The 19,222-nt window shown below is 31.4% G+C and overlaps 1 protein-coding gene across 6 annotated transcripts in view; it reads right to left on the reverse strand.

The window, feature by feature from the left end:
* The window catches only part of Nhe3 (Na[+]/H[+] hydrogen exchanger 3), a 24,127-nt gene extending 5,013 nt beyond the window's left edge, over positions 1 to 19,114 (reverse strand). The window contains exons 1-12 of one of the 6 annotated variants that reach the window (XM_088256502.1): positions 18,776 to 19,112; positions 16,963 to 17,121; positions 13,564 to 13,727; positions 12,455 to 12,744; positions 9,152 to 9,293; positions 8,375 to 8,480; positions 7,056 to 7,258; positions 6,414 to 6,525; positions 6,171 to 6,324; positions 4,727 to 4,778; positions 3,757 to 3,786; positions 2,759 to 2,830 (exon numbers count right to left, since the gene is read on the reverse strand). In XM_088256502.1, coding sequence (XP_088112628.1) covers positions 2,759 to 2,830; positions 3,757 to 3,786; positions 4,727 to 4,778; positions 6,171 to 6,324; positions 6,414 to 6,525; positions 7,056 to 7,258; positions 8,375 to 8,480; positions 9,152 to 9,293; positions 12,455 to 12,744; positions 13,564 to 13,727; positions 16,963 to 17,121; positions 18,776 to 19,016 — 1,725 coding nt within the window. In that variant the 5' untranslated portion in view covers positions 19,017 to 19,112. Of the gene's footprint in view, positions 1 to 2,758; positions 2,831 to 3,548; positions 3,609 to 3,756; positions 3,787 to 4,726; positions 4,779 to 6,170; positions 6,325 to 6,413; positions 6,526 to 7,055; positions 7,259 to 8,374; positions 8,481 to 9,151; positions 9,294 to 12,454; positions 12,745 to 13,563; positions 13,728 to 16,962; positions 17,122 to 18,775 lie in introns of all 6 variants that reach the window. The other 5 variants (XM_088256511.1, XM_088256521.1, XM_088256530.1 and 2 more) reach the window with 5 other exon arrangements.
* Positions 19,115 to 19,222: the final 108 nt, after the last annotated feature.

Raw genomic sequence — 19,222 nt, forward strand, 5'->3', positions numbered from 1 at the left:
GTTTTTCCTATGTATATACATATAAGCTAGTATGATAAGATACATAAAAAGATATACGGTGATTTTATAATGAAATTATTTTGAAAGCTATAAAATCGGAAATCACATAATAAGTGCTTCAAATATTGATTATATTTTTTAAAATGCTTTTATTATTGAGGCGCAGACTATAAACATTGTCTGCATTTTAAAACCAATAAAAATTAGTTTTCAATTCGCTTTTATAATTTTAAATTGAATTCTATCATCTCTTATTGTGTATAAATATGGTCCATGCATTTTATTAGTAGAATGTGTTAAAAGAATGCAGCGGAATATAAATGAGTCAATGACTTATCTATATGGAACGTGCAGTTATACTAGTGTAAGTCACAAATTGGCACTCAACACAATGCATAAAAAGTGCAATATTTTAAAAACAATGTGAAATTAAAGTAGTGTTTAAAAAATCTACACTATAATTTTGTGCATTTACAAATAAACCAAAGCAATTTTTAAACCTTTACAATTTTTTTAAAAATTAAAAATGAAGACAGTATTTTAGAAATACATAGTGTGTTTTAAAAGAGGCATGATATTTTTATTCAAAATAGGGTGAATCTAACTTACATTATATGTTAAAGGCATAGATCTATTTAATTATATTGTTAGAAAAAATACATACTCTCAGCTTAATCTAAAAAGTGGATAACTTTATGAGGGCGTCGATTACATACTAAAAGCCAACTTCGTAGTGTAGATTAATTAAATTTTACTTTTATTCAGTAAAAAACGATACTCATTAATTTTCATTTCGATATATAAACTTTCTGATAAATCTGATCGACAACAGGTAGAAGTCTAAGAAACGAAATTTAAAAAAAAACTAAAATTAAACACATTGTTTGCGGCTTACAAATATTTCTGCATTTCATAAACCGTATACTGTGGTTATGTGCACATTTCGGCTGCCTTCAATTTCATATAAAAAAAAATACTTAAATGTTTAATTTCTTGCCATGTTTGCTTTGCTATATAGCATATAGGTATCACTATAATACAAAAATATTATCGATTCCTTTCTGTCATTATTTTTTCGATGCCATCTAATATTGCCCGCGTCAAATTACATCTCTTTAACGAATTGCACTGCAAGCAATGTGTTAATTAAAATAAACAACGTTGTTAACGCGTTAACTTTAGTATGGAATTGACACCCCGGGCTTACTTTATAGAAGAGCGGAAAAAATGCAACAATCTAACCACTGGGCCAAGTTTATGAATTCCAAAAATAAACTTTTTTGTATTCTTATTTATACATAGCACACAACAGTGTTTTTTAGAATCAGTAAATAATACTTGATAATTTATATATTTTTCCAATCTCTTGTAAAGTAAGCCCGGATGAAGTTTACCACTTTATGGATCAAACCGACAATATCTATATATAATTGACAATTAGTTTGGCATAAATGTATTCATTTTTAGATTTGAAAATAAAATAAAGTATTTTTTTCTCATGAATTCATACAATAATAAATTATATAATAAACTAGAACAGCGGTTTTTAAACTTTGGTGTTTTGTAGACCTTTTTTTTGTAAAAATATGCAAACTCTATGCTGACCACACATAAGAATATATATATAAATTCTAAGATTTTAAGTGTTGAGGTCTTGTGATATTTTAAATAAGTTAGTCCATTTTTACTGGATATAGAGTCACTTTGCGATTATGAGATATTTGAATTGACATTTAACAATAGTTACTCGGTCCAATTACACTAGTTTAAGAAACACCAAACTAGGGATGTTTGTTCACAAATTCTGGTTGTACTCCACTTGGGAGATATGTCTACCAAGGTGTGATTGATAATCCAGCATAGATGAAAAAGTGCATGAATCTAAGAAAAGTTCGGGTATTTGAGAATGAGAATCAAAATATTTCAAATAAAGAACTAGTCATAATGAGTATGATAAAATTGAAAATTATATTTTTAGGCGGGTGAAATAATTCAAAAAAATATCTCACATGCATTAACCTTTCTCACACAAAGTATGTAAAAAATACACATGCTTTCAAGGGGAATGAAATTAAAAACGGAGGGAAACTAATTTTAAGCTTAGATATTGCCTATAAGTTAATTATGAAGAAATCATGTGAAATTATGGGCTATAAGACACACCTTAATTTTTAACATTTTTATTATAAGATTGTAAAGCCAGTCTTAAGTACATTCTTATTTTATAAAAACGAACTGACTTTCAAAATCCCCTGAATTTTAAGACTCTCGTGGAATTCTTGTCGGAGTGGGGGGGTGTTTGCCTCGGACAACATCGCATTACACAATTGTAGTATGTTTTTCTGTACTACAAAAGCACATGTAGTGGATTACATTTTTTGTTGTATGATTCCCTTCGCAATAATGTTGCCAGATAGAGATGTTTCCCGCAGCATCTAATATACGGCCATTTTTAAAACTAGCGGGAATTTTAAATCAAACACTGGATATTTTTATATTAATATAGAGTGTAAGACATGCATCTGAATTTTGGAGGCCATTTTTTTAAGAAAAAAATGTGTCTTATGGTCCGTAAAATACAGTAGTTAGAATGGCGAATGTTACAGAGTGTATAAAGTTTTCACTCTAACGTCATAAGAAGTTCTGTGAATGTCCAGAGTTCCACATTTTTATCATAATAAATTCTTCATCTATGTTGAATTACCAATTAAATATTGAGAGGGAGAATGTTTCTGAATAAAAAAATGAAATAACCTACATGTAATGGCGGTAATTTAACATTGCCCTCCGACGAACTCCAGCTTACAACACTAGTTGACATGCAGAAAGGCTATAAAGGAAATGTAAAATAAAGAGGTAGATTGTTAGTAAAAAGCATCATTCACAGCAGAGCATGCAAAATCATTTCGTTAGACACAAATATATACTTATTACACTGAACTTTCAACTATCAGCAATGAATAAATCTTATAAAACTGAAATCTGCCAAATTGTTTTACGATAAATAGTATAAATTTGAAATATCTTTAAATTCACCGAAAAAAGTGTATGGATCAGTATTGAAATTAGCAATAATACTATTGAATATGTCATAAATTATTGAACTTTTATTTATTCTATTGCTAGCCCTGGGATGCTCGGACTCAACTCGCTCACCGCTGTAAATATCAGAAAGGAATATGATATTTGGTAATATTCAAAAGCAATTTTCATTATATTGTGATGTGCCAATAAATAGTCTCTATTGTAAATACTGCATCAGCATTTTCCCCACAGTATGGGTAAAATTGTTCAGTAACGGTTAATGAAACGGTTAATGAACAAAAAAATCTTTGTTTTTGTTGAGACACTTAAACATCTAGATTGTATTGTATACATCTAGATTGTATTGTATATCATTATTGTTTGAAATTTTATATTTAAGTTTTAAATGAATGGTGAAAAAGGTTCAGAAAGATCGGGTTGAGAAATGAAAATCCATGCTGCACTAGTAAAGAGAAAAACCAATCGAAATAGCAAATAGAATCAAGCCTAGAGTTATCCATTACCACATCGCTATCGCGCCTCGCAATTTCCATTTGGTGCAAATGTAACCCCATGTCCAACGGCTGAAATTACGCAGTACAAGCTTAGTTACCTAACACACGTGACCTTGTTAGCGGGGAGGTTTCGTATCACACTTTGCGATTGATTTCATAGAGGGAGGTAAAAGCAAAATGGGGGGGTTAATCACTAGTAGAGTGGCCAGATACCTACCCCTGAATTGTTTTCGGTCGAGTTGTAAACCTTTGGAAGGAGCGGCATACCAAATCAAACATTAGTATGTAAAGATAAAACAGTATATTAGTAATCTAAGTCAACAAGATGGGGTATTAAATGTACAAACATTTACAGACAATCTTGAATGGGGGTTCCCAAACCTCTTGTACTTGCAGGCGCATTGGTATTGAGGAAATAAGTGTCGAGTGCAAAAGTCGTTTTCTTTTTTTTTTAAAGATTACTATTACATATCTGCGGTGAAACAGAAGAGGGGCATAAGTCTCTAGTAGACTTGTATCTCTGTATGTCTCTTCCCTGTCGCCACAGATATATTATAAAAGTCATTACATTGTTTTTTTTAACATCTATATGCCCAACATACATAGAAAAAAGACAGTTAAAAAAGATAAGGACAAAGTTTTTAATAAAATGTGTTTGAATGATGTGTTTTAAAATACAGTTTGAGTAACACTGTTTTCTTTTATGTATTACAAAAAAAACTTTATTTAGACTCAATCATGTTATTTTGTAAATTAAAAGCATTTTTACCTTTGTGGTATGGTAATATAACACTTTTTTATTATTTTCTAAAGTGGTACATATTACACAAAGTGAACGATGAATGATAAGGAGAGTGTTCTATCATATTATTTCATTATTTAGTAGGCTTAGGGTTGGGAACCGCTTGTCTAAAAGATACCTCTCTGAGAAAAGCAATATAACATGTACATACGAGGCATTTATCACAGCAAAGATATATTTACTGAATCAAATCTGTAAACTAATGCTCTTTCAGTTCATAAAATAAGTATGTTATTTTCGAGTTTGCAGTGAGAAGTATCAGTATTTTTTTGGTGTGTTATATAATGATTATTGTAAGCCATATGTATATACATACCTCTATAAAAGAATTAGTTATGTTTAAATGCAAATACTGAGAAATTATAAGAGTCTTAGGTGTACTTACGCTCCTCACTCCCTGATAAGGCAGAGCCTCTGTTTCGTCTTTCAGTCCAACACTAAAATACCAGATAAAAAATAAGATTTACTTAAAATACAAAGCAACTCAGCCATTAAAAATAAAATATAATAATAACTTTGGTAATAGATTTTTGTCACGATGTTGGTTTATTGGCTAACGATAACATTCTTATTGAAATCTGTAGAGAACAAAGGGAGATATTAAGGTTTAAACTTAAGATATTTGAATAAAACAAAAAATGTGCATTCGCATACGTCATCAAATTTCCGTCATCAAACGTTTTATGATGTCATATGGTTTATTGTCTATGATTTATAGAGCTGTAATAGTAGTAGTGTGGATTGTTTGTTTACCACTACACTACCATGTGTGTTATACAAATATGAGGGGGAAGGGGGGTGGGTGGGTGGTGGTTGATGTCTATGGTCCACCATAGACATCAACAAATAGAGATGCCAATTATTTAGCAATGTTACCAATATTAAATAACTCCATCGTTTCTGTGACTTCATTCGTTACAAATTACGAAAACAACGTATTTACGAAGGCAAATTTTCCAAAAGAAAATCATTAATGAAAATATTGATCATATCGGATGTTATAAACACAAAATGAGTCTAATACAATTCTTTATAGGTTAAGTATATTAAATTAGATATTCCTCCCGTCTGACAATTATCCATTTATAAATTAAATTAAAGTCAATACGAGAAAGAATGATGTGATCAGAGTCACTCGGGATATCACATCGCTCACTCCTTTCAAGAACGTCATAAATCAAAAATCGTCAATTTTCAGTGGTGCACGTTTTCGGAATGCCCAGAAAATTTACTATATCCCAGCAAAAGTGGCATATTTTTAACTTAATATTTACCCGCTACAGGGCAGAAAGTGTTGTTTTTGCATTTTGAAGAAAAGGTATTGTTTAATTATTTTTCTAAACATACTAAATATTTTAAAATGGAGAAAAAACCTTCAGGTTTTACCTAAAAAGATCTGTTGCACAGTAAAAAGTTCAATAAGTGGCTTGATATTTATTTTTAATACATTGTATTATATTTTAAAACTTTAAAAACGCTCTCCTGAAAAATGAAGTTTTTTGATTTATGACGTTCTTGAAAGGAGTGAGCGACATGATCAGAGTCACTTACGGTATTACATGACCAGAGTCACTTACGGTATTACATGACCAGAGTCACTTACGGTATTGCATGACCAGAGTCACTTACGGTATTACAAGACTAGAGTCACTTACAGTATTACATGACCAGAGTCACTTACAATATTACATGACCAGAGTCACTTACGGTATTACATGATCAGACTCACTGTATTATATGATCGGAGTTACCTACGGTATTACATGATCAGTCACTTATGGTATTACATGATTAGTCACTTATGGTCTTATTTGATCGGAGTCACTTACGGTATCTTCAGCCAGTTGAGGATATGAAGAGTGGCTCCACCTTGCAGGATGACGGTTGCAATAACAATTAACGAAGTGGTCGTCAGCATGGCTTGACGGACATCAGACACTGTGTTCCGGATGGCGAGAGCAAAGGACATAGCACCCCTTAAGCCTGTATGCAAGAAAAAGACAAGATGGAATTGTTTAAAATCATTAAAAAAAAAAAAAAAAAGCTGAGTTTGGAAAATGATATGAGATTACCTGAGAAGAAAAGCATGTGCTGGAAATTCCAGGGGATTTTTGGTTTCCTTCCGAGATTCAACAGGAATGAGAGTGGGTAGATGTTGATGGCACGCCCGAGAGCTGCACATAACTGTTCATATTACCGTCAAGAAAAATTTAATTGGAGTTGACCGTCTTTATAATTAAAAAAACTCTCTTATATATTAAAGATGTGGCAAAAAAAAAAACAAAAAATTGTTTATCTGTTTTTTTAACAAATAATTTTTCAGAGTTACAGTTTGGAAGATATAGAATGATACATATGAGCAGGGTTTTTTTTCCGTGTAACACAGTGAAACGGCGTTCCGGCACTTTTTTCAGGGATTTTTATTTTATTTTATTAAATTTTCAAAATCAATGAGACGAAACAATGTTTGCGCCTACGTAATTACAATCTATATTTAATATACCATATTTTATCAAAATGATGAAATATGGTACTGTAATGAATACTTAAATGATATTTGAATATATTTTTTTAGTAAAAAGCAGATGAAGTGAGTTCCAGAACCTTTTTTGTTAAAAAAAGGCCCTGTATATGAGTAATTGAATTATTCATTTTGATAAACAATATGAGGCGCATAATGCAAAATAATACAGAATTCTTCATTAAAAGGATACAAATCCAGCCGTGATGAACCAAGGATCAAAGTGATGTTTGGGGAACGTGAACATGGACACGCCGATGTAAGTGAAGATGAAGTTCTCAGCCAGGAAGTTCAACAGCTCGAATATCTGCTTGGTGCGCAGTCGGGAATCTTCCGACAGGTTGTTGTACGTGTAGTGGGCTTGGCAGATGCCGCAGAACAGGACAGCAACCACTCCTGCAAGCAGTGCAATCAATTAATGCAATTAGTTAATGAGAATAATAGTTGTGTGTTTTGTGACAATAATAAGGTGCTTATGTAATTCTGGATATAATTCATATCACATGACAATAATGAGGACAACATTCTGGATATAATTCATATGACATGACAATTATGAGGTAACATTCTGGATATAATGCATATTACATGATAATAATGAGCTTACATTCCGGATATAATTCATATCACATGACAATAATTAGCTTACATTCTGGATATAATTCATATCCCAGACAATATTGAGGTTACATTCTGGATATAATTCATATCACAGCTTGACGAGTTTTTCCTTGATGATGAGACGGCCAATTTGCTTTTCACATTTTTCTTTTCAGCTCCATTCTGTGTGGATTTGAAGAAAAATGATTTTCGATTTTTAGGTAAAATTAGTATGTACTTACTTTGCATAACCTCGTCACGAATTTCTTTATCGCTGTTGAGATATCTACAAAATTTCTATAACTATTCCCCAGGGTTAAATCCAGTGACATTTCAACTTACTCCAAATATTATTTATTTCTTTAGATTGCAGAATGAACGCTGTTGAGATTGATGTGTGATCGAATTAAAATCAAAGATGTTTAAAACGAATGTAAGGCTGAGTTAGGAATAATTGAAAAGATAAGGAAAGGTTCTTTGGTATAGTTTAGACATGTGGAGCGAATGGATGACGAGAGAGGAACGGGAGAACAGAACGAAGAAGGCCAAAAAAGACTTGGCAAAAACAAATCAATAAAACTTGAAATATGGTCATGTCAAAAGTCTATGTAATCGGAAGGTGTGAATGACTAGATTTATGGATGTAGATGAAGCTAGGAGAGTGTGTCAGGGCAGACGAGTGTGGCATTCTAACTTTTCTAATTACCTGTGCGATGGTTAAAGTAGAGTAGTAGTATTTATTTCACAATCTTCATCACTGCCGAATCTACTTAATTTATGATTTTGTTAGAGCGAAACCGTGTTGAAAGTGTCCGTATCATATGAGGTTTTCCGCAAACATATTAAAGGAAAACCATGATATAGGAGAGTCATCTACGTTCATATAAACATTGGAAAAACAAATGGATTTACCTGTAAGTTCCGCAACTTCTGCGATGAGGAAAGTGCTGTAGGACATCAAGACAAACAGAGCCGACTCCAGCAGTGGAAAGTCTCGAACATGAGTAAATTTTGTCAAGTGAACATTGCGCTAAGGAAAATATTTCTGATTGGCAATGTACATAATTGCTTTTGTGTCATAAATGATGAATAAAAAAAATATAAATAGGTGAACAAAAAAATAAAATGATACAGTAACACATCGCTCGAGGCATTATAATAAGCTTAATGAAACTTAATTTAGGATATTTACGGAATGTGTGGAAGTTTTTGGTGAGAGTATTTTAATGTTTTTTAATTAAAATAAACCCTGATGATGACAGGGTTCTTGTCAAAACCGGTAGGTTAAATTGTATTAGTAAAAAAAGTGGTTATAAAAAAGTTATTTCATTTTTAAGTTTAATGAAACTGTTTTAAGTGAGGATATTTTAATATGTTAAAAGTAAAAAAAGAATCCACTTGAATAAGGTGGGTGAGTATTATAATACCGCAATAATAAAAATTAAATAAAAAGAATACTAAAAAAACAAAAATACTGCAAGACAAAGTGTAAATGATAATTTATAAATTGAGGCAAAGTACATTTAGTCATGTTTAAAAAAAAAGAGAGCTTTTATTATATTTTCTTTGTCTATTATAAATAGTGAACTTTGCATAGGGCACTACTTCCATCAATGCAGTGTTATTTTCATGGTGAGTTACAAATACAAGTAAAATGATGAAAATATTTTTTTAAATAGAAAAGGATATCAGAGCGGTAATGCATCCCATTATAGCGCCTATCAGCAGCGACAGGGTGAATATACCGATAAAGTCCCCAAACGCCCTGAAGAATGCAACTGTTTCAAATCCACCGGAACCAGCATATCTTTCTCCATAGTTCTGAATAGCCCTAATGGAAATAAACAGTCAAATTATTTTATTTACACAAAGATCACTTAATATGTAATATAATTTTTTACAGGTTCACTCCTGTTTTCTTCGATTGGGAACATTGGTGTCCTCAATTTTTAAGACTGTTAATGATGCCTTTAAAAACATTTTTTTTTAATCATTGCATATAATTTTTAAAGATAAGGTGCGTTTATTAATTTATTTTTATCAAACATATGTTCAAAATAATTTGACCTCACTGGATTTTCCTGTGCCAAGAACACATTTTAAAATACTTGAGTCATGTAATCATAGATGACATGTCCGATGATACAATCTATTTCATACCTACCTACCTCCATTATCTATTTACAAAAAGTTTGTTTTTATATAAAAAGTTAGCATTTGTTTGTTTGTTAATTTTTAAAAAGGTACTCAATAGGTCTTCCACTATAATGCAGTAACACTCCAAGTTACGTAGCGTGTAATTTATTTTAATTTGTATGTGTGTGAAAAAGGAAATCTCAAAAAACAGGAAAACATTCTACTAAAATTTTGACATAAAATAATGATTCCAAACATCTAAGAGTTTTTTTTAATGCAAAGGTATGAACATAAGTATGCTGGTATGTACATACTGTACTGTGACTACGTACAAATATATGTAATGTACATTGTGTCAAAAAAAAAACAACAAAAAAATTGTTTGTAATTCATTCCCCTTCTCACCCATTTTAATGTATATGTAGGCTCTTCTTAGATGTTAATGGGTTGACCGAACAATTTGTTATCCGAAATAGCTGTCTTTCTCTAGTTTGGTTAATCTGTGTTTTTCTCTGTTGGAAACACGGTGTAAATTTACAGCACAATTTTGACTTACTGGACAATTTTGACGAAATATAACATAAGTCCATAAACACATCAGTTACGTAACTCGGGAATACTGTACTTGTGTTCGGTGTGTAGAATTACTTTGCTTTTTTTTGTAAGTTTACTTAGTGCAGTTTTGGCATTTTTCCTCGAGGAATGATAAAATTGTTTTTGAAAAATGTATCAGGCTTGAAGGAAAACGTTTCATAGTTTTTTCTTTCAAATTCTAAAAACATATTTATATATTTTCACACAAATACGAAGTTGAGGAACCGGTATTAGCATTTATTTGAGTTAGTTATAACCTTTATTTAATTTTTAAAATGAAGTGTTAATCTAGTTTTTAATATCTCACTCAGCGTGTTGTTACACCCATTATAGAATTATTTAAATACATAAAATATATCTCTATGATAAATGGATAAAATATTTCAACTATAGGGAATACAGATTAAACCACAATGATAACACATATCCGTATTATAAAATGCTTGACACACATTGGTAATGTTATTGCTTACATGTTGATTAGTAGTGCCGATAAGAAAAGCTTTTAATATAATAGAAACAGGAAGTTTGAAACAGGGAGTCACTGCGTGAACCTGTTCAATTACTTATGTTAGCGATTAATGTACTCAGTTGATTTAAATTAATAACTACATCTATCTTTTAAAAAAAGTTCACTGGTGTTTGGATAAAATAAAAATAAAAAACTGGAAAAGCACATGAAAATTTGTATTTCAGAAGTAGCTACGCATATTATTATTTTATTCCCAAATGTAATTCAGCATTGTAGAAATGTAACTACAGAGTAAAAATGGATCAAGTGTTTTAATGTTCTCTATTTTATGCGCTATCGATCTTGCTACCTTTTTACTCATTCAAAATTGCAAAATCAAAACTGCTCGCAAGTAAAAAAAGGATTGGTATCTCGTGAAACATTTTGGATAATAATTGATTTGAACTTTTTCTTACTTATATCATAATTTTACCATACTAAGTGTTTTTTTTTTTAAGAGGAACGGAATGGAAAAAAGCATGTCTGCCATTAGAATTATAGTTTTTAGAATGTGTTTAAGGACTTAAAATTAGTTTATCATAACATACACACTTTGGTTAATATTTTTTTTGTTTATTTAGATTAAAACAGGATCATACTATTATTGGCAAAAACTTGAAACATCACATTGATAAAAATGTTTTACTTCGAAATCAAGTCATAATCGAATGTTTTTGCTAGTAATAGAATGATAAAGGCAGTCCTCATTTAATGATCGGATTTCGATTGTCATAAAAATAATTGGTTATTAAATAAACTCTTTACATATGGCAACATAGTATGACAAGCCTGTATTACCAATGAAGATAGACAATGGATTGCATCATATAACACTAAGTGCCATATAATGGATTTTATATATAGCTGGTAATAATGTGCTTGTTTGGTGAATAAATCATTTTACATTTTAAATTTTTAAATCTAAAAAATGTTACTAACCCACCTGGATGAAAAAAAAATGTGTTTATTTAAATGTTTTAAGGATAAAAATAATTACAAACTAAGTATCCCATTTTAAGAAATAAATTTAGGATACCACCAAATCATACACCTATCTGTAAGAATTACAGAGCAAACATATTTGTGTAGCATCGCAGATGTGTGTGCCAGCCAGTCAGTGGGTTAAATCTGCTTATAAGAAAGTAATCATGATTTAAAATAATGTTTTTTAATGGAATTTAACACATCTCATGCGGGGCTGATTTAATGCGTATGAGTTAACGAGTGATGCGGGTGTATTCCGCTCACGTAACGTATTAATCGCAATAGCATATAAATAATTAAAATCTTACTAATATGTTTTTTTTATGTATAAACACTCACATACAATATTATGATGTTTTTTTATGAATTAGTTTCTCACGTGTACTTGATAATATTTAAATAAGAACTTAAACTAATTATACACTAATAGTATGAAAAAGAAATCAATATTTTACTGAAGAGTGGGATAGTCCCGAATAATACTTTAAAATAAAGCGTTAACAAAAATTCAACACATGTCACTTGAAAACTTTAATATCGCAATATAATAAGCAAAAACCAGCCTGCCGCTTAGAGAATTTTTGGTAATATTGATTACAGTCTCCCGCAAACGGCGATTTGCGGACTAAAGACTGTAAAACTCGCCTCCTGTATAAGATGTGTTAAAAAAAAATATATATGAGGCAAACAAGCACATGACGAATTGTTGGTTTGCGCGGTCATTAAGCGAGAACTGCCTTTGTATATTTGAGATTAAAAATACCCACCCGCTGAGAACAAGAGCGACAGCATCATTGAGAACACTTTCCCCAAACACGAGGGCGTAAAGATTCACATCCACGTGGAGGTCGGAAAATATTGCCAAGATTGTGAGGGGGTCAGTAGGGCTGAGCAGTGCTCCGAAGTATAGGGTGTCGAGGAAGGTGAATCCGGTAGCCAGATGCTTGGGCATCAGCTGGACGAAGCCGTACATTAGCAGGCCGATGAAAAAGGACGACATTGTCGTCCCGATTATAGCATAGGTTAATATAGCTCCCAAGTTGCGAAAGAAATATTTCTGAAATATTATATAATATAGATAGGGGGGTGGTATTTACATAGCGAGGCTAATTTTCTACATCAAACCTGCAGTTATCTTGTGAAACATATTCATAGCAAAGCATGAAGAGCGTCTAAATATTCATCAAATCAGATTGATGAAATCAATCAGCATTATCACTGTACATAGTTCATATCAAAATCAGTAATTTTTTTTCCTTCCATAAAAAGCACATGTTCCAGTACGACAAAAGATTTATAACTGACTAAAACTTCAAGAATTGCATATTTTTGAAGATTTATGAAATAAATTTTACAATTTAGAATTATGTAGTTACTTAATTTAGAATGAACTAACTCTGTCTTTGCAAACATACTTCACCATTTTCACATTCATGGATCTCCTCATATAAAGATGAACATAGATGAAGAAGAATATGGAAGTTTGGGTATTTACCAGGTTTATGACCTGTCATAGGCTGGTTTAGTGATCACTTTACACACATGCAATATTTGCAATTCTATCTACAATTGACGACCGCACTATTAAAATTTTGGAACTCCAACAAATATCATTTATCTCATGACACTATACATGTGAGCCATTTATGGTAGGATGAGAAAAGCTTTTATTTAGCACTAATAGTGGATGTTGCATGTGTGTAAAGTGATCACTTTACCAGCCTGAAAAAAGTCATAAGCCCTGTAAATACCCAGACTTCAATATTCTTTTTTTTCTATGTAGAGGTGTAAAAAAATGTAGATATTATAATTCACATTTTGATATTGTCTACTACACTCGGAGTAATAGTCCAAAATATATTTGTTGATTACTTACTCTTTTCAAACAGTAACCTGCGTGGAAAATTATAGGGGGTAAAATAATATTAAAGAATATTTCTGGATCGAATGTTGCCTTTAGATCAATTTCATTATCCTCCACATTCACTATTTCTCCCGTGAAGGAATAAGCGTAAGTTTTGTTTGGCATTTGTCCGGCGGCTACAAAATTGTAAACAAGCAACATTAAATTCCTTCCTACAAAAATAACTCCATAATACATGTTTACAAATGTACTGTGTATATTGAGACATCTTTGAACACTGTTTGTAAATTGCACGCATGACCAAAAATTTTAATTCATTCCAATAATATTCCAATACAAAGCGATACAGTATTTCATTAACAAGCTAAATAAATATCTATCTGAAACTAAATTTGCAACATTTCATATTGGTACGTTTAATTATTAGTACGTTTAAGAATATTGTTAAGGTACATTTGTACACTGTGCTAGAGGTCCTGGTCCTATAATTTCCCAGGATTATTTCATATTAGTACGTTTAAGAATATTGTTAAGGTACATTTGTACACTGTGCTAGAGGTCCTGGTCCTATAATTTCCCAGGATTATTTCATATTAGTACGTTTAAGAATATTGTTAAGGTACATTTGTACACTGTGCTAGAGGTCCTGGTCCTATAATTTCCCAGGATTATTTCATATTAGTATGTTTAATTATTAGTACGTTTAAGAATATTGTTAAGGTACATTTGTACACTGTGCTAGAGGTCCTATAATTTCCCAGGATTATTTCATATTAGTACGTTTAATTATTAGTACGTTTAAGAATATTGTTAAGGTACATTTGTACACTGTGCTAGAGGTCCTGGTCCTATAATTTCCCAGGATTATTTCATATTAGTACGTTTAAGAATATTGTTAAGGTACATTTGTACACTGTGCTAGAGGTCCTGGTCCTATAATTTCCCAGGATTATTTCATATTAGTATGTTTAATTATTAGTACGTTTAAGAATATTGTTAAGGTACATTTGTACACTGTGCTAGAGGTCCTATAATTTCCCAGGATTATTTCATATTAGTACGTTTAATTATTAGTACGTTTAAGAATATTGTTAAGGTACATTTGTACACTGTGCTAGAGGTCCTGGTCCTATAATTTCCCAGGATTATTTCATATTAGTACGTTTAAGAATATTGTTAAGGTACATTTGTACACTGTGCTAGAGGTCCTGGTCCTATAATTTCCCAGGATTATTTCATATTAGTATGTTTAATTATTAGTACGTTTAAGAATATTGTTAAGGTACATTTGTACACTGTGCTAGAGGTCCTATAATTTCCCAGGATTATTTCATATTAGTACGTTTAATTATTAGTACGTTTAAGAATATTGTTAAGGTACATTTGTACACTGTGCTAGAGGTCCTGGTCCTATAATTTCCCAGGATTATTTCATATTAGTACGTTTAAGAATATTGTTAAGGTACATTTGTACACTGTGCTAGAGGTCCTGGTCCTATAATTTCCCAGGATTATTTCATATTAGTATGTTTAATTATTAGTACGTTTAAGAATATTGTTAAGGTACATTTGTACACTGTGCTAGAGGTCCTATAATTTCCCAGGATTATTTCATATTAGTACGTTTAATTATTAGTACGTTTAAGAATATTGTTAAGGTACATTTGTACACTGTGCTAGAGGTCCTGGTCCTATAATTTCCCAGGATTATTTCATATTAGTACGTTTAAGAATATTGTTAAGGTACATTTGTACACTGTGCTAGAGGTCCTGGTCCTATAATTTCCCAGGATTATTTCATATTAGTACGTTTAAGAATATTGTTAAGGTACATTTGTACACTGTGCTAGAGGTCCTGGTCCTATAATTTCCCAGGATTATTTCATATTAGTACGTTTAAGAATATTGTTAAGGTACATTTGTACACTGTGCTAGAGGTCCTGGTCCTATAATTTCCCAGGATTATTTCATATTAGTATGTTTAATTATTAGTACGTTTAAGAATATTGTTAAGGTACATTTGTACACTGTGCTAGAGGTCCTATAATTTCCCAGGATTATTTCATATTAGTACGTTTAATTATTAGTACGTTTAAGAATATTGTTAAGGTACATTTGTACACTGTGCTAGAGGTCCTGGTCCTATAATTTCCCAGGATTATTTCATATTAGTACGTTTAAGAATATTGTTAAGGTACATTTGTACACTGTGCTAGAGGTCCTGGTCCTATAATTTCCCAGGAATTTTTCAAGAAAATATAAGTGATTATTTATTCATTTCAATATTTATTAAATACACGCAATATATTTATTAAATAAATGGAGGACTGATCATTTTGCATCCACATAGTTAAAGATCAATATAACAATGCATCAATGCAATTCAGTTTTCTATGCACTACTATGATGAGGATTAAGCAGAAGAAGGAAAATAGGAAAGATATGTTTATTTAAAATTATCGGCAATTATTCCCACCACCTGCTACTGTGCTTCTGAAATGTTTGTGGCTGGACGTTTTTTCCCACCCTACTACACCATAGATCATGGAGCCTCTGACAGCGCATAATTCAACAAATGAAACTATTACAGCCACAGCAGGGCGGATACAGTCCTTACTGTACACCCAGTGGATAAGGTCATTAAGACGCCCTTAGCTTGTTGACTCGTACTGTGTATATATTTCAATTTTTATAATTTTATTTAACCATTAGAGTGCTGAGAAATAATAAATCGACTCTAGTATACTTTGCCAAAAGTGCGTCGGTCGATATACCGACGTTGACGCCAGTGTATTTTGGCTGCCAAGCTGGGAGGTTGTGTCGTAGTGTACGCATTAGAAAGTTACAAATCGTCAACAATATTAGCAAATTTATAAATTTTACTAATTTTAAGGTAAAATATAAATACATTTACAATTAAATGGACCACTTTTGCAAAAAAGTCTTCACCGATTTTAGCATTTATATAAGAAAAAATCTCAGCACTGAAACGGGTAATTGTATTTAAAAAAAGTTTAATGTTATTTCTATTAATCATTTTATTATTATGCTATATAATGTATCCACCATATAAACCCTTAGGGCGTTTGTCCAATACACAGAATTTTACTGTCCGGCACGTCAGTAAGCGTTTAAAAACGATGATTGGCTTGGATTGGCTTGTGCTTTTGTCCATCTTTTTTCGGATCGGTGCTCTTGATCGGTGTGTGAACACGTTGCGCGTAAATTCGATGACGCTAAACTGTCGTGGTCGCTTTCATTTTTCAAAACCGGACTGCCGGATGGTAAAATTCCGGGGAGTGGACAAGCGCCCTTAAGGCTTTTTTTATTCAGATGGGAAAGGTAGAGATAATTTTGTTCAGAAGATAGAAGAATAATAAAATAAATAAACAATTCAAAAAACATATTTACCAGGAGGCATGGAAGGTTGCAAGGCTCCTGGAAATTTGAGCCATAGCATATCCGGTGGTACGGAAATATTGTAACTGGTTTGAGATTCCGGGGTGACATTGATGTGAGATATTTTACTTGTGGTTCCAGCATAGCGAATTATGGCACCTACAATTAAACCTGAAAAAAAGAACATCAATATTAATTTTACTTAATTTTTTCAGCATTCACTTTGTGGTAAGGCATGATGAAATTGTAAATGAAAACACTTGTTTTTTACCACACGAGTTATATTTATTTCAACGACAAGTTTCAGACCCGAAGATGGAAGCATCTGTAGCTTCCGAAACTAGTCGTTATAATAAATATATATCAAGTGATAAAAAAACAAATGTTTTCATTTACAATTCATCAATATTTATGTTGAGTGAAACATTAAAATTTACAAACTACACCATCCTCAGTAGAGTAACTATCCCAGAAAAGTGTTTATTGATTTTTACAACAACATAGAAATAAATGTAATCAGATAATTGTACTATTTCTACCTGTGATTAATTTTTTTTAATATAAATAAATAAAATATTTTATTCTTCATATTTGTTTCATTTAATTGCATAGCCATTTTTGATACTGATCAAAGTACTGAAAAACTAAAAAAAACTAACTAACCATCAATCCGTTTCTCCGCAGGGGTAGGCAGAGAGAATAGAACGCCACACCACTCTGTCTTTGCACACATTCTTCGCCTCTTCCACGTTCATGCATCTCCTCATACATACCCGCCGATTGTTACGACTCCTAACTTGACCACTTTTAAGTATTTGGCATACCTGATCGTGCCATGTTTTTCTCAGTCTTCCTCTGCTCCTTTTTCCAATTACATTCGCCTCATAAATTGTTTTCACCATTCTTTCCTCATTCATTCATTCTACATGTCCAAACCATCTCAACAAATCAAAGTACTAAATCAAAGATAATATGGTTTTTAAGAACACACGCAACTTTTTTTTAAAATCGTCTGACCAAATGAAAATATAAATAATTAAAATCTGTAAATAATTAAAATCTGCAAAATCTGTCAGGATGATATTATTCTGTTTGTAATGTTTATTAAATCTTTTTTTTTAAACAATAATGTGTTTCAAACACCTGCAGTAATATAAATAATTACCTACATAAACAAACTACATTGTTAGTTGCTACAATATGTTAGCTTGACAACTAAGAAATTTGAAATGCACAAAAAAGGTATAAATACCATATTGGCCTCTATGCATTTGTGATCAGTATATTAATTTGAAATCATAAGTATATATTTTATTTTAAATAAACTTTTAAAAAATCATCTTGTTTCAATGTAACATTTACGAAATAAAAAAATAATTATAAAAAAATAATGTTTATATTAAATCCAATACGACACTGCAATTATCCGTTTTAAATTAAAAGGTGATTTAAGTAATCAATAAAATTCAAGGTATGCATAAAAATACTGATAAGAAAAAATAAAGTTAATTGCTCATTGACAATATGTACTCGGAATAGTCGAATTATCAAGTATTTAGACAAAAGACAAGTATGATTAAAAATTATATCGGGCAGGTATATTAAAAAAATTCAATGCCTGCTAGTGTTTTATCAATTATTTATTGCAGGACTACATAACGACACACTAATTGACGTATAATTGGACTAAATTATTATGTAAAACTGTAAATAAAAAGTATTAGTCACAAGTCAAATAAATATTTCGTAATGCGTCACACAAACCAAAATAACAAGTATAAAATTAACATATTTTTGCAAATTAAATTAATTGAAAAATAATTACCGTAAATAACCGCTAATCCCGTTTCATGCAGCCAGCTGACTCGACGATGTTTAAATACCCAAATAGTCAAAACTGTTAGCGTTAGCAAAAACGTATAAATTAACAAATTTAAGCTATCTATCCTATGTAGTAACGTAGCTTTTGCATCTAAAGCTATATCCGTTCCAGACGCGTTGCAAGACAATAGACATTGCAATAAATAAAAACAGAATATTATTTTACTACTACTTGAAGGACCCATTGTAACATTGCAATGGACGATTCCTAATTTGCACACCTAGAAAATAAAATCCTGTAATCAAACTGAGTTTGACAGTGACATGAAGGTTGCAAGGGGAAAATACGTGATCGAAAATTTTCCGGAGGGTGTAGCCAGTAGTAAATTATAAATGAATATAGCGAAAATGAGGAAATCAAGATAAATATTTCTCTATGGTATGTTTACGT

This window comes from Brachycentrus maculatus, unplaced genomic scaffold (assembly GCF_059751285.1).
Source record: "Brachycentrus maculatus isolate JH-2025_06_01 unplaced genomic scaffold, ASM5975128v1 h1tg000005l, whole genome shotgun sequence".
NCBI classification, from domain to species: domain Eukaryota; kingdom Metazoa; phylum Arthropoda; class Insecta; order Trichoptera; family Brachycentridae; genus Brachycentrus; species Brachycentrus maculatus.